Source organism: Gymnoscopelus microlampas, assembly GCF_963454915.1.
Source record: "Gymnoscopelus microlampas genome assembly, chromosome: 9".
NCBI classification, from domain to species: domain Eukaryota; kingdom Metazoa; phylum Chordata; class Actinopteri; order Myctophiformes; family Myctophidae; genus Gymnoscopelus; species Gymnoscopelus microlampas.
In genome coordinates, this window is record NC_139946.1 from 16,923,074 (window position 1) to 16,939,729 (window position 16,656).

At 44.7% G+C, this 16,656-nt stretch overlaps 2 protein-coding genes across 2 annotated transcripts in view; both read left to right on the forward strand.

Moving 5' to 3' along the window:
* Positions 1 to 16,656, forward strand: part of camsap2a (calmodulin regulated spectrin-associated protein family, member 2a) — a 91,507-nt gene that overhangs the window by 66,644 nt on the left and 8,207 nt on the right. Inside the window, exons 7-13 of the mRNA XM_084067156.1 lie at positions 3,399 to 3,495; positions 3,866 to 3,977; positions 4,271 to 4,302; positions 4,936 to 5,005; positions 6,560 to 8,615; positions 14,815 to 14,951; positions 15,514 to 15,746. Coding sequence (XP_083923282.1) covers positions 3,399 to 3,495; positions 3,866 to 3,977; positions 4,271 to 4,302; positions 4,936 to 5,005; positions 6,560 to 8,615; positions 14,815 to 14,951; positions 15,514 to 15,746 — 2,737 coding nt within the window. The remainder of the gene's footprint in view (positions 1 to 3,398; positions 3,496 to 3,865; positions 3,978 to 4,270; positions 4,303 to 4,935; positions 5,006 to 6,559; positions 8,616 to 14,814; positions 14,952 to 15,513; positions 15,747 to 16,656) is intronic.
* LOC311052270 (ubiquitin-like FUBI-ribosomal protein eS30 fusion protein) lies at positions 9,687 to 10,088 on the forward strand (the record flags this gene model as incomplete). The annotated part of the gene is made up of 1 exon (XM_084067162.1): positions 9,687 to 10,088. One exon carries the CDS (start codon positions 9,687 to 9,689, stop codon positions 10,086 to 10,088), a length of 402 nt encoding a protein of 133 aa, XP_083923288.1.

Genomic DNA, 16,656 nt, shown 5'->3' on the forward strand with positions numbered 1-16,656 from the left:
TTATAGTAAAGACACTTTCCACTGAGCTTATAATGCATTATGACCAGCACTTACAATACGTCATAAAAAGTTGTCATACATGATTCTAAACATTTATAACAAGTGTTACAATGCCTTTTAAGCGAATCATAATGCATTATTAATACGCTTATAATGCATTATAGACACAACCTTAATATGTGTGACTGTAAATATTTTCCTGAATGAAGGTCAGATGTGAACCTGCACAAAGCAGGGCTTTTCTCAGGGGGTAAAATCATTATCCAGTATCCTGGCCACACAATGGAAGTCGTTTAGACCTTTGCAGCAGTCAGCGGAGTGAACAACAGTGCGTTTTACCTCCAGGCTTTGTCAGCGGTCATCTCTACAGTGTGTCATTGCGTGTCATTTCCTCCTGTTTATATAAGCAGCATTAAACATATTGTCGCTGTCGACCTCCTATCTCCATATTTTAACTTTTTGAGTTTTTTCGTAAATTAACGCCCCACTTGATCACACTACAGCGTCACACAAAAGCATCAAAAGTAGCAGATCTACAAGTTCAAAACGTGGCACGAAGCTACTTTTGCTACTTTTGCATTTGAATACTGAAAAGTTACAGTTTTGTATGTATAAGGTCTCCAGCCGACAGAGACGATATGAAAGCAATAGGCTCTGAATACATTCATTGTGTGATGAAATAGCTTTATCTTTGTTGACCTGAGCTGTATGCTCACCTGGTTTCAGACCAGAGTGTGGATCGTCACACCTGTGATGAGTGGTGGACAAAGTACTCTACCCCAGTACTTGGATTGAGTATAGATACTCCTGGTCAAATATTACTCTCAACTGCTACGTGAAAGTTGCTCAGACAAATTTGTACTTGAGTTAAAGTACCGGAGCAATTGTTTAAAAAAATAAAATAAAAAACGTTTTAAAAGGACAAGAACTTAGGTATTCAAAAGTACAAATTGTTGCTGTTGGGGGGGAAACCTCATATTCAAAACTGTTACTTTTCAGGATTCACATGTGTCGTGATGTGACACATTATCAGCTTGTAGATCTGCTATTTTCGCTACTTTTGTAGTAGTAGGGAATTAATTTACGAAAAAACAGTTTTTTGCCCGACAGCAACGAAATTACAAAGTACATACTAGAGATAATAAAATTAAAAATTGCAAGTACAGTACTCAAGAAAGTGTATATTGTAAGTTACTACTGTCCACCACTGCCGGTAATGCGAATCCCTTCAATATTTAATTTCAGGCTAGATGGAGGCAGGGTCATCAGGCAGCCAATTGAGAGGGGGGTTAAGTGACCTTCAGTGATTGCGGTCGTCGGAACAGTTGTGATTAATAATGCCACCATTATTATGTAAACTAAAGCGGTAGATTAATCCAGCTAACATGGCCATTCTAATAGGGAGAGACCAAAACACAATGTCCTTAATGAAACAGAAACATGGAAGAACAAGAAAGGTGATTTACATTGTGACTGAAAATGATGTATGCTTTGCTGAAGAGCAATATTAAAGTGGCACTTTGTAACTTTATTTGAATGAATAAAATGCAATTTTGTCCAATCTGTATGGTAGAGTATGTTAGTACAATATAATTTACAATTGTTGTATTCTCCCTGCTCTTCTATGGAGACATTTAGATCATGTCAAAGGTCATGTCATGTCTCACCTAGACACAGGATCTCACACAACTTTTGACCTGATGGTCTCAGGATTCAATTTATCCTTGAGCCCCTGAGCAAGCAGGCAGGCTCTAATAGCTCAATGGTAGAAATGTCAGCACTTGCGCAGGAAACCGTGTTCAAATCCGGGGTAGAGGAGGAAAGTTAGATAGTGCAGCTTTAAAGACACTCACTTGCAGAAACGGAACATTTGTAGATGAATCTAGCTTTGGGGGCAGCGGTGGCATAAAGGTTAGAGGTGTGGCACTGGCAGAGATGTTCTCTATTCGATCCCCCGGACCGTGAATTGATTGAACACTCACCTCTCCCTCCCTCAACTTCACCTTTGAAGTGCCCTTGAGCAAGGCACATACAGAGTAACTCGCCACTGTCTGCTCCGGTGGAGCTGCTCTGTGGCCAACGATATAAAACTGTGGTTGTACTGGGCAGCTCCCAAGTGTGATTGTCTGTAACTGTGTGTGAAGCAGGATGTTGCTGAAAAAGAGCATTTGCGCTCAGCGAATCTACCCTGGATAAATGAAGGTTTAAAAACAAAAAAGCTGGCATTGTAAATTTGAAAAGCATGGGGCATAAAAAGCACAGTATGTACTGAAGCAATGTGTTGTACCTAACCCTAACCTGAAAAATAGAAATATGTGGTTTACTTGGTCAATGTGAAAATGTTAAAGGTCATGACCTAGATACCTAGACAAATGGACATAATATATCATTATTGAACTTAAGTGCTTTTATCGCAAAGAGGTAGCCTACTGTTGTGTTTTTTGTTTTTTATGCTTCGATAGGATAGTAGTCTGACAGGAAATGGGGAGAGACATGGGGAGGGACATCCAGCAAAGGCCGTTGGGATCGGGACTCAAACCCGCAACACGCTGTCAGGCTAATTTGGAGTTTAGGTGCATGGGCCGCTACTCCAGCAATCCAGGCCATACTGTTTATTTTGTACCCTAGCATTAGTTTGACTATTATTGTACACCCTATTGCATGCCACCTAGATACATTACAAACAACTGTTGATTGTATTATATGCTATTGTATAATTGGAAGCTATTTTGCTGGGGAATTGACTCATCCCTAAGGAAACGGTGAAAATAGCTCCCTTGTAGTTCTACGCTGTTGGGTCATCTCAGTTCAGAAATATGAAGAGCCCATTTCTCCTAAGAAACGAAATAATGAGAAACAGTGAGATTGGTCAATTATTTATAGACATGCTGGCACACATTTGGATGCCTTTAGCCTTTGGTTTCACTTTAAGAGTTAATAGAGACACCTAGTGGAGGGATGTGTGCACTGCATTTGTGTACCTGCTTACTCCGTTATAAGGGTGTCAGGGAAATGGGAAATGTTAATGGCTTTCTTTGGGGGGGGGGGGGGGGGGATTTTGCCTGTCCTTGACTCTTTAACCACTTAAGCCCCGTACACTTCATTGTACAATGAATCGAAGACACTGTGAGCTTGTAGATCGGCAGTTTTTGCCATTTTTGAAAATCTTGAAACTTTGTGAAAATCTTAGAAAAATAATTTTGAAAATGTTAACAGTTTTTGTCTATAATGACATGCCCAAAATAGGGACGCCGTGGTTAAACATGCCACTAAACCCTAAACCGCTCTGGACAAGGATCTATAACAACAGTGCAATTTAACTAAAAACAACCGGATTTGTATTGCTGTGTATTGCATTGATTTGATTATTTGATTTGGCTTGTTTATTCTTCCCCCAGAATAACTACCTGGTCTTCATGGCTGAGCTGTTCTGGTGGTTTGAGGTGGTGAAGCCATCGTTTGTAAAACCAAGAATTCTTGACATCCAAGGCTCAGGTATGGTTCACATGTTCCATTCTTCATACATTCTTCATAGTCATACTGCAGTAGTAGTAGTAATAATAGAAGCAATGTGAATACTAGTTTTGGTAGTAGAAGTGATAGTAGGACTTGAACTGCTAGGGATAGACTAGTTGTAGCAAATGGTTATTGTGCTTTTCTCAAAGTTAGTATTGTTGTCAGGCAGAAACCTTGTATATCCATATTTCACCTTTTTATGTTTTTTGTATTTTAAAAATGTTTTAATAAATATATAATAATAAAAAAATACATGCTTTTGGACATATGAGGCTTCCACCCAACAGCAACAAATTATGTTATTAATTAACTGTAAAAGGCATGTGTAATATTATTCTGGTGTATTCAGATCGTTTGATCTCAGAACCATCATCGTTGCTGAAGAGCTTGCCAGTAGTTCCCATCTCCAAGGTGACCAAGAGGAGCTTCATGGAAAGATCTCCGAGTCCAGAGCGACCCAGGTGCGTGAATCAAGCTCATGTTCTCTGCTAAATCCAAGCCTTCAAAATGCTTCAAAGACTATACTGTACTTACACCGATTATCAACTCCGGGTCCGGGGACCACCAGGGGTCCAAATGAACCCTTGCAGGTCTTTAACTCTGATAGTTTACAAATGGAACCTAATGGACCATTTGAACACTATCGGAGTTAAATGTCAAACTGGGGCTCCTTGAAATTCAAAAGGTTGAGAATCACTGTTTTACTATACTATAAATACATGAATGATTCTTGTATTTCATTTTGTTTCTCTAGTTTGCCCCTTCGACCCCCACCTCGGAACTCAGGTGAGATCCTTGCTGTTTTGTCTTTCTTCCTTTTTTTCCCCTAAATTGGGGACTATTAAGTATAGCACTTTTTTCTCTTTTCTCTTTCTCCCCATTTTAGTTGTTGCCAGTTCCCCCATGTGTATAGTCCATGTCAGTGCCGACTCCTACAGTTTGGTCTGAGGAGGGTGTCTCCTCTGATACACATTGAGTCACCAGCCCCTTCTTTTCACCTGACAGTGAGGAGTTTCACTGGGAGGACATAACACATGAGGAGGAACTTACCATTCCTCCCAGTACCGCTCCTAGCTGAAATTGCTTCCCGACCAACCTGTAGGAGTCGCTAGTGCAGTGGACAGAGAAAAGCACCCTAACCCTCCTGGCTTCCCTCTGCGAACACGGTCCGGGTTTCCAGAAGGTGTATACTGTACCCGTGTTCGGTTCCTGTTAATTTTTGGCTTGTTTGGTTGAATGCTGCGAAGACAATAAAACGGAGCTATGGGAAAATTAATTGGAACAGGAAATGGGCGTGTCACCTTCTGGAAACGTGGGACAGAGCCGACTGTGTTTAGTTGGAGATCCCAGCCAAGCAGGAGGCACCCTGGAGGGTTGGGTTAAATGTATTGATTCTATTCTAAATCTTGTGTAATCTAGGTGAAATCAAGAGATCAACCTCTATGTCCTTTGTGGATGGAAACCTTGGAACCTGGCCCAAAGAGAAAAGGTTTGTGTCCATATATTTCAGTATAGTATTTATACAGGAAATGTCTTTGTGGCAGTGACATTGTATTGTATAATAATAATCCGTAATAATAACAATCTCTGTGTGTGAGTGAGTGAATGTAACTGTCCTTCGCACATCTTGAGAACATCCCGACTGATCGACTTCAAACTCGGCGTGCGTATTGCCGAGGACCAGAGGGAGTGAAGTCGGTCAGATCATCGGTTGTACAGAACCACTGATCCGACCGTATGCCCATATATAGGCATATGGAGATCCATTTGTCCAGAAACACTGATCCGACCGTATGCCCATATATAGGCATAGGGAGATCCATTTGTCCAGAACCGCTGATCCCACCGATATGCCCATATATGGGAAATTGGACATATACTGATGACATCAGGGATCTCCATATATGGGCATAAAAAGGACAAAGACAGAATAGATAGAGAGATCTCCATACTGTACATGGGCATAAAAGGGACACAGGCTGACAATCAGACAGATACAGAGATATCCATATATGGGCATATACTGATAACATCAGGGATCTCCATATATTGGCATAAAAGGGACAAAGACAGACAGATACAGAGATCTCCATATATGGCCATAAGGGACACAGACAGACGGGTACAACAGGTATGCCGACAACGGTTACAATAGGTATTGCATAGCCGTGTGGGACAATTCAGGAAATCTCTGTGTGTGGAGCGAGTGTAACGCATCTCGAGAACCGCCTGAGCGATCGAGAACCGGACTTCAAACTCGTCGGCGTATCGCTGAGGGAGTGCGCTGCATAGTGTAAAGTCGGTCAGATTGATGGATGTCCAAAACCGCCAATCCGACCATATGCCCATATATAGGCATGCATATATGGAGAAGCGGTTGTCCAAAACCAATGCGACCAATATGCCATATTTGCCCGCATATACTAAGGACAACTGGGATCTCCATATATGGGCATAGAAGGGACATGGACAGACAGATACAGATATCTCCATATATGGGCATAAAGGAGACAGACAGAGAGAGGGCTTGCGTCCCCAACTTGGATGGTTCCCGACGTACATTGTTTGCTATTGTCTGCGTGTGTGCGCGTGTCTGTCCTTCACATATCTCAATAAGCTTCCAACCGCTCGGCTATAAACATATATTTAAAGAGCATACAGTAAAGAATATTGTGGAAAAGTTGTGCAAGAAACTTAATAAAAGACCATAAAAAGATAACACAAAAACATACAGTACAGTAATCAGGTAGTAAAAGCAAGTCTGTAAAAGTGTGCTTTTAAGAAGTGATTTAAAAAGAGAACATTGAATCTGCTATCCTGATGTCCTAAGGCAGGTCATTCCAAAGTATGTATGTACTGTTTGTCCACAAATCTGTCTTAAATATTCCTCTTCAGTTGTGATTATAAAGATCAACATTTAATAGATTGCTGTAGAAGAGTTTCCTTGAGCAGGATAGTGAACTGCTGCCTGCAGTCTCATTGTGCTTTTGAAAACAATCGGCCCAAAATGAAACTGATTTGATTTCCTGGTTTATTTCCCCAGATCCGGGCCTTATGGCGTTTCCTTCGATATCCCCTTTGACAAAGATGACTCAGGCCCCGTCCCTCTGGCCTCGGCCCGTGGCATGGTCAGGTCTGCCAGCACCGACGATGGCTCGGGCTTCATGGTGCACCACATGCCACGTGGCATGAAGCGCAACCTGTCTTTCCAGCCGGTCAACGGCCGGAGCATCGGCATTGAGGAGGAGGGTTGCCCGGACAGTCTGGCAACGACGGAGGCTCCCAGGCCACCGCCGGGCAGGGCCTACCACAATGGGCACGGGAACGTCCTCGCCACCACCCCCTCTGTGGAGGAGGCCCTCCAGATCATCCATAGCCCCAGCTCCAGCAACTCCGGCTTCTTCCTGCACAGCCAGAGTCGGGGGGCTGGTGTCGGAGCCGGCCCGGACCCACTGTCGGAGTCGGACTCCAAAGGGCCCCCGAGCTCCGGCGACACCACGGAGGTGGACACGGGCATCCACCTGCGGACGGAAGACATGCTGGATGAGGACTCGTCGTTGAAAGACTGCTCCACGAACATGGAGCTGGACATGGACTCGCCCAGCCCCTGTCCCAGTGCGAACAGCAAATCCCCATCTGCAGGGTCAGTGAAGATGACCAGCTTCGCCGAGCAGAAAATGAAAAAGCTTGTTCCTCCGCCGTCAGACTCTGGGAGGGGCAGCAGCGGGGGTGGCAGCTCCCTCAAGACCACCCCGGAAGGCTCTGAGCTGGGTCTTCCGCTGTCGGTCTCCTGGGCCCCCACGCCCGAGCACAGTCCCGTGCACCAACAGGCCTTCACACCTATCGCCGCCCGAACACCACCCACCCCCGCACAGCTTCCACCGAATGACCCTGCCCAGGTCATGGCTACCGAGATGGTGCATCTGAGGATGCGGCTGGAGGAGAAACGGAAAGCCATCGAAGCGCAGAAGAAGAAAGTGGAGGCGGCGTTTACGAGGCACCGCCAGAGGATGGGCCGCTCGGCCTTCCTCACCGTGGTCAAGAGGAAGGGTGACGGAGCCTCCAGTGGGACGGAGGAGGAGGGAGGGAAGACCGAAGAGGATGGCAAGGCGGAGAGTCCGAACGTCACCTTACGACCAGGGAGAAGCAAGGCAGACACGCCCGACGGGGCGGAGCAAGGCAGCGCCGGCTCCCGCTGGCTGAAATCGCCTGGGGCAGTGGAGGAGGGCGGGCCGATCGCTGGCCAGCAGACCGAGCTGGACCTAGCCGAGTACACGCGCTCCATCGAGAAACTCAACCACTCGTTGGCTTTCCTGCAGACAGAGATGCAGCGATTGGCCCAGCAGCAGGAGGTCATCATGGCGATGAGAGAGAAGCAGCAGCAGCAGGCGTGGGTCATCCCCACGTCAAGCACAAACCCTTCCACGTTTGGCCGATCCCCCAACGTCACCCGATCCTCTGGACCGTCGTCCCCCGCCGACTCCCCTCGCTCCGCCCACCGCTCGCCGACCAACATCAAGCGTAAGTCCGCATCCTTCCACTCGCGTACCCCTCGCACCCCTCGTCCCAACGAGCTCAAACTGACCCCCTACAACCGAGTCCTCACTGCGCCGCAGTCTGTGGATAGCATCCCCAGGCTACGCAGGTTCTCGCCCTGCCAGCCCCTAAACAGCTCCTTCGTCTACATGGGGGAGAAACGTGCAGCTGCCAGCCCAGAGACCACAGCCCCAGACGGAGATAGGGAGGCCAGTCTCAGCGCAGCCAACTCACCTCCAACCTCGCCTGTTAGAGACTCACAAACGGACCATCAAGGCCAGTCTGAGATCGACAAAATGGAGACATGTGACGGAGATGAGGGGAAATCTGACCTCAAGCCCACCCTGGACTCGTCTGTTTCGGAGGTCCTGTCCCACCCCGTGACAGAAACCTTCATTGTCACGCCCACAGAAAGTCCTCCCCAGCTGGGGACCAAGAGCAACCTGATTGAGGTTCCCCTGTTTGTTGGGAAGCCCTCGGAGGAGCAGGTAGAAGAACAACAGCAAAGTGGCGTTGAAGGCCTGGATGATGACCAGAAGATGTGCTGTGGCTTCTTCTTCAAGGTACGTACAGTATGTAGAACATATAAACAGTGTGTTTCCTTCAATAGTGACATCGATGTTGGTGTTGAGATTGTTGTATTGATTTCTATTGAAATCAGTGAAGCTCTTGGTTGGGTGACATTGTATTTACACAATATATCATGTTGGAATTTGTTTCCAATATAATCATAATGCTTAAAGGGGGTGTAAATTATATGTTATTTTGTAAAACATTTTTTTGTTCTAAAGCTAAAACTCACAGAGGTCTCCCAATCTCTCTTGCTCTTTAGTAATACTTTTTTTTTTACCATTTTTACCGGCCAGGAGAGAGAACACCGCAAAGATCATTTTAAAGCTTCAATTGTATAGTGTTCCAGTTCCAATGTAATCTTTATATGTATCATCACTTCCAAATTCACTTGTTTATCCTGTATCTTAACAAACTCCTAAATATACTTCATGTCCCACCCGGTTATGCAATACCCGTTGTACCCGTCTGTCTGTGTCCCTGTTATGCCCATATATGGAGATCTCTCTATCTGACTGGCTGTGTCCCTTTCATGCCCATATATGGAGATCCCTGATGTCATCAGTATATGGCATGCCCATATATGGGCACATCGGTCCGATCGGTGGTTCTGGACAACCAGATCTCCATACTGTATGCCTAAGCTAGAGCAATGGGGGTAACTGTGGGTGTGCAGTACGATCATGACCATGGTGCTGACCTGGGGGTCTGGGGCTTCTGTGTGACCGGAGGCTAGGCTTTTGCAGCGTTCTTGTTTGTTGGTATCAAGTTGCTATGGTCCTCCGATACTTCTGTCGACACTAGGTTGCTATGGTTACCAATGTATGGTTACCAATGTTTCACTGTGCACATAGAGTGCACAGTGTGACATCATGGAGCTCCATATTGGGGCATGTCCAGTATTCCATATTTGGGCATGACTGACTCATCATGATGTCATCATGATGCCGAGAGCATCATATATAAGCAACCGCAACTTATCTTTTTCGCAGATATACGTAGTAAATCAAGTTGAAGCCTGTTTATAGTTATTACAACAGACCACTAGCAAAGAAAACGTCAAGATGCAGCTCTTCCTACACGCCCAGAACACTCACACCCTGGAGGTGACCGGAGAGGAGACGGTCGGAGACATCAAGGCCCGTGTCCAGGCTCTGGAGGGTCTCCTGGTGGAGGAGCAGGTGCTGATGCTGGCCGGTTCCCCTCTGGAGGATGACAGCCGCCTGGCATCCTGTGGCATCTCTGAGCACTGCACCCTGGAGGTGACCGCTAGAGTGCTCGGAGGTAAGGTCCACGGCTCTCTGGCCCGCGCCGGCAAGGTGAGGGGACAGACTCCCAAAGTGGAGAAGCAGGAGAAGAATAAGAAGAAGACTGGCCGCGCCAAGAAGCGCATCCAGTACAACAAGCGCTTCGTGAATATGGTGCCCAGCTTTGGCAAGAAGAAGGGGCCCAACGCCAACTCCTAAGTAGGTTTTAATGGCTGAGAGGAGGAGAAGCTTTATCATCACAACATCTGTTCAGTTTTTACTGGACTAAATGTTATCCTCCTGTGCAGAAGAATAACAAAAAACAAACAAAAAACAAAAAAAAACACGAAAGACGAGACGGACGGGTGAGGGAAGAGGGGATTGGTACAGACGCAAGAGAGGAGAGAAGAGAGGGTTATAGACGAGAAAGTCCCCAACCACACCATGGAGCATAGTTGCACGGACGACCTAGAGAACACTCTAACCCAGAACACCTCTTTATGCCACAACCTCCTCAGTGAACTCCACTACTACAGCTTTGGACCTCTCCCTTTATCCACCAAAAAAAATGAAGCTACAGGCTTTCTGCCACCGCACAACATGCCCCGGGGTGAACCCAGCGTACCTCTGACTGAGGACGAAGAAAGGTGCTCTGCTAAGGTGCATGTGGGGCAGAGGCCGGAGCACAGATGATGATGAGAAAATAATTAATGATGACAATATCTCGAGGAAGGCCGCTGTGACCAAAGCAAATGGAAGGTTTTTTTTTACACAGAAGAGAGAGTAGTAAGGATGGGGTAGTTACATGCAGCCCCGGGAGTAAAACTGGTGACTCGACTCACTTTTAGGCCTGTGGTATGCCCTGTAAACATTTGGCTGCCCCCATGCACAGGAAGGAATCACAGGTAACAACACCCCCCCCCCACACACACACACGCACACGCACACGCACACGCACGCACGCACACACACACACACACACACACACACACACACACACACACACACACACAGTGTCTGTCTGTTAAGATATAGGAAACGTAAGACTGACCACACTCGGGCATTGTTCATGGCGCCCGAGATGTGTGAGTAAAGGAATGAACAGTCGGAGTGGATGTATACGCCTTTGGAATGTGCGTGCCGGAGAAGGTCACCTTCCCACTCCCAATACCTTTACTCAGAGTTCTACTGCAAAGTCACCAGTGGGATGAAGCCATTCCGCTTCGACATCACTACTGAGAGGGAGGGACGAGGGATGAATTCGCTGCCAGAACATAAATGAGAGCTACTCGATCCAGGGCCTCGAGGCTTTCGAGTTCCCCTTTGACCTTATCAAGCAAGTGCCGGAGGACAGGCATGCAGCAACCTTTTTTTTTCCCAAAATGAAAGGTGACCATAAAGACCATAGGGCCAAAAAGGCCATAAAGGACAGGTTTAGCTTAATCTGAGATTTGGAAAAAAAAACCTAGAGGTTCGGGCCCCTACGCGGCCCTCACATATACGCCACACCGCCGATCCAACTGATATCTCCAGATATGGAGATCTCTATCTCTCAGTCAATGTCTACTGTATACCCATATATGGAGATCCCTGATATCATCAGTATTTGCCCATATATGGGCATGCCCCTTTTATGCCAATATATGGAGATCCCTGATGTCATCAGTATATACCCATGTATGGGCATGCCCCTTTTATGCCAATATATGGAGATCCCCAATGTTTTCAGTATATGCTCATATATGGGCATACCCCCTTTTATGCCCATACTATGGAGCTGACTGATTTGTTTGCGCCTGATTATATGCAAGGTGGAACAGTACAGTGATAGGCTTGAATAATGCTCTGGTGCAACAATGCCAGATAACAGTTCCAAATAACTTGCAAGTGCTGCCACGACTGCAGTCATTCAACTGCAATTCCAACAGAAGAATCCTGCCCCCAAAATGCGGTGTTCCATTTCAGTGACAGCGTTCCTTTAGTTCAGCCGATGTCGGCCATGATGTTTTGTGTTTACAAAGAAATTGCTGCTGTTTTCTGTTACATGACATGATGATGAATGGGTCTGGAAGTCGGCCGACTGAGTGAGGACAGCGTCGTCCTTCCAATTTGTGGCGTCGCAGGCTAGCGCACTGGATAAACTATATGCTTTGATCTAGGTCAGAAAACTGGGGCTGTTGTGAATAATTCAGACACAGCTGCGGAGAGGAGCAGGGGTGATGAGATGTTGAATGAAGTTGTGTGGGTGGTTATGGAGTGCAAGGAATGTTCACATGAAATCTTAATTATACAGAAGATAGATGTGTTGTGATTAGTGTTGGAATTAGCTGCCTGCTGTAACCCGGGCCAGACTAAAGACTACTAAAAGCATGAATCATAAACCACTGGCAAGATATTTTTTGATAACCACTCACACAATTACAATTGAATTGCTTTTATATGTAAATAAGCTACACTACACAGTATCCCATTAAGAGGCTGCAATTTTTGGAAGGGTTTTTAGTTTAGTTTAGTTTAGTTTATTTCGGTCAATTCTGTAGTAACGTTTAGATTTCATAGGTAATAGGTAAAGATTACAGAAAATAACCACATTTCTGACCGAAAAGGTACTGTATAGGCGGAAGCCATAACTTATTTTGCCTATATACTTTTTTACAAAACAAAGAAAAAAGAAAAACAGTCAGGGGGTTGGTTTAGTGAAAATAATATAGTAATGTAACGAGTAAAGTAAATGATTAGTTTTTATTCTAAATAATAGGTAATTGTATTACTTCTTAAAGGATAAAGGGGTAACCTGCCCAACACTGCTCATGTGTGATGGAATACATGAGACCTTAAAGGTAGGGTAAGTGATTTACTTTGGTTAAAATAAGTGTTAAATATTGTGATAGTACTCATTGCTATAGAGTGTTTGTTCAGTAAAAGGAGTCTCCCATGTCTCTCCAGCTCTAAATAGAAAATGCATGTTCAGTGCTCTCTCCTGATTGGCTTAAATGTTGTCGCCTACCTGAGAATGTACTATATTCTGTTTACTAAAGAGCTGGAGAGACCTGTGACCGAACAAACGCTCTGTTGCAATGATTACTATCAGAATATAGTACTTTTAACCTTTTTAACAAAAAAAAGATTTAAGCCTGTTCATGGTGCAGAATCATAGTCCTTATAAAAACTGCCCTTTCTTTAGACTAAGAAAAAGAAACATTGTAGATCTTTGCTCACTCAGGACACCAGTCAAGGTTCACGCAATTATCTTTTGTTTTTATATATTTTGTTTTACTAGAGTGAGGTTTCCTAAAATATCTTATGCATCCAGGAAGTCGATTTATTTTCGGGTTTCTTACAGTCCCTTGTCATATAATACAAGACCTGTGCATTGGAAAACAACCACAGTTTTATATTTCCATATAGTAGGTGTACTGTACATCCCACTGGGTATAGGATGATTAATAATTAAAGTATCGCACAAAGCTACCATCCTCCACTGTACAGTATGTGAGGCCACATTGTATACCATGTTATACTGTATGTACAGTCCTAGGAAACAATCCACACTCACATACGTTTCGAACTCATTTCATTTTACCGCAGCAGCAGTTCAATGAACGGACACGTTTCAGCACCTCAGGCCTTCATCAGCGTTTTGAAAATGCTGATGAAAAACACATCCGTTCAGTCATATGTCCTTGTGCTGTAGAGTATGAGTCTGTAAGCATTGTCTACTGTGTGCACCTTCCTGAGAATGTCAGCCTGACAGAATCACTATCATTTTTCCAGTCGCTTCTCCCAACTCTCACTTTATAATCTGTGGCCTTTCATTTATTTTAATTACTTTATTCTTGTTGCATTGTGTTAGCTGATGAATTTGCTCTTCTTGATTGCAAAGCACTATGTAACTTGAAAAGTGCTATATACAAGTAATGATGATGATGATGATGATGATGATGATGATTCATAGTATTACCAGTGGTGGAAGAAGTACTCACATTTTGTACTTTTGTATTTTGCAAAGTACCAATACCACAATGTAGAAATACTCTGTTACAAATAAAAGTCCGGAATTAAAAATGTACTCGCATTAAAATATACTTAAGTACTGAAAGTAAAAGTACTCATTTAGCAGAATGTCCCATTTCACAAGTTTCCAAAATGTATGAAAATGCTCACAACGTGTCGCGACGCGTTGTGAGCATGTACTGTAGATCGGCTATTTTCAAATAGCCTAAGTATATAGGGCTGAAGTGGTTAATGCATGTTTTGTAGTATAATAATCAAAATCTACAAACTAACTAGTAACTAAAGTTGTCAAATAATTGTAGTGGAGTAGAAAGTACAATATTTACCTCTGAGATGTAGTGGAGTAGAAGTAAAAGTATTGACAATTGGAAACACTCCAGTAAAGTAAAAAAAAATCCTCAAAAGTGTACTTAAGTACAGTACTTGAGTAAATGTACTTAGTTACTTTACACCGCTGAGGCCAGTCGGTCAGTACTCTGACGTCATATTGATGTCATCATGGATATCCATATATAGGCATAAAAGGGACACAGGCAGAAAGACAGACATACAAAGATTTGCAAAAGAAAGGAAAACGCAAAGTTTGAACTCGATTGATGGGATGGTCCTTGATATACATGGGACACACACAGAGAGTCTGTGCTTTATAGATAGATTATGCACACAATACACCACATACAGTACATACATAGCCCACATGTTTACTAAGCTATACTTATATAATAGCTATATAAGCTATCTAGCTTTACTATCATACTTATTGTTGGACCGCTTTTATATCTGTGTGTGTGTGTGTGTGTGTGTGTGTGTGTGTGTGTGTGTGTGTGTGTGTGTGTGTGTGTGTGTGTGTGTCTGTGTGTCTGTGTGTCTGTGTGTGTGTGTGTGTGTGTGTGTGTGTGTGTGTGTGTGTGTGTGTGTGTGTGTGTCTCAGGAGGATGGGAAGGCTGAAGACAACATGGCACAGAAGAGGGCAGCTCTCCTGGAGAAGAGGATGAGGAGGGAGAAGGACAACCAGCAGAGGAAGATGCAGCTGGAGGTGGAGCTCGAACAGAAGAAGGGGGAAACTCGGTATGTCGGTGGCAAAGCCATACTCGGGTTTCCTTCGTTATGTTTACAGAACACATACTGTATTCACAATATATTAAGCCTGAAAATAGCTGATCAACAAGCTCACAACGTGTTGTGAGCTTTAGATCGGCTGTCAGTGTGCGACACCATACGACAACTTATGCCGGAGGCATTATGTTGCCAGATTGTCCGTACGTATGTCTACATAATGTCTACGTGTGGACGGATTGACGTATGTATACAATACATCCGTCCATCCCAATCTTGTGAACGTGATATCTTAGGAACGCCTTGAGGAAATGTCATAACATTTGGCACAAACTTCTACTTGGAATCAAGGATAAACTATTCAGAAGCACGTGGTCAAAGGTCAAGGTCACTGTGACCTCACAAAATATGTTCATTAAAGTCTTCATTCACTACAGTATGCTAGTCTGGACAGACATGTTAAATGGCAACAGGATGCACGGAGGCATATACAACCACGATGCGCTGCATTTCTAATTCTATCCTGTCCTAATGTTTCCTAACTATACCTCCTTCCCTTCGTCCTCCTCTTCAGAGCGAAAGCGGAGGAGGATCGTCTCAGGAAGGAGGAGGACAAGGCTCGCAGGGAGTTCATCAAGCAGGAGTACCTGAGGAGGAAGCAGCTGAAGCTGATGGAGGACATGGACACGCTCATCAAGCCCCGCCCACCACCGGGGGGCGGGGCCAAGCCCAGGAGGGGCCGGCCCAAGTCCATCCACCGGGACGGCGTGGATTCGCCCAAGACTCCCGTTAGAGCCGCCACCGCAGGTAACCATGGAGACAGTCTCTCATGTGACCCCGACGACTGGACCCTCCCTCCCTCCCTCAGAGGGGGAGTGACCTGTCATCCTGTCTGTCGGAGTCTGTCTGTCTGTCTATCTGTCTGTAACCCAAGCTGTGCCCGGCGGTGCCAGCTAGCTTTGTGCCACCTGAGCCACTGAACATGGCTGCCCGAGGTCTCGGTTTCCTCAGCTTATTGCTTAAATATGTTTTTTTGTTTTGGTGTTAACTAACCTAAAAATGATCTTGATTGATCTGTATTTATCTGTCAGACATAAAACTACTTTGGCTAATTTGTGCTGGTAATGAATGGTATTGTGTGGATCGATTTGAACATGATAAACCACTAAAAAGTATTTTTCCATGGCTCTCACAGCAGACAGTAGCTGTGACATTTTGTTTTATTTGAGCTTGGAATTAAACAGATTGAAAAGAGCAATGCAGCATCAAAAGTGCATATGTGTGTTTGTATCAATATGTATTACTGAATATTGTATGTAGCTGTGCACATGTGAGAATATTGATATGTTAGGTATGCCTGTGTCTGTGTATTTGTGGATTATGTGTGTGTGTGTGTGTGTGTGTGTGTGTGTGTGTGTGTGTGTGTGTGTGTGTGTGTGTGTGTGTGTGTGTGTGTGTGTGTGTGTGTGTGTGTGTGTGTGTGTGCGCGCGCGCATACATGTGTTCCTATATAGCGCTCTATATTCTACGCTATATATAGATATTTAGAGTTGACATCACATAATCATATCCCATCACCACCAAAGCTGCATTGCTCTTTTACAACTTGGGCACAAAGTGCGACAGAAAGACTTGTGTTATGCTCATCCGTGGTGTGTGTGTGTTGTGTCGTAACTGTGCTGTCCTGTGCCATGCCACGTCTCACCCTTTCACCTCT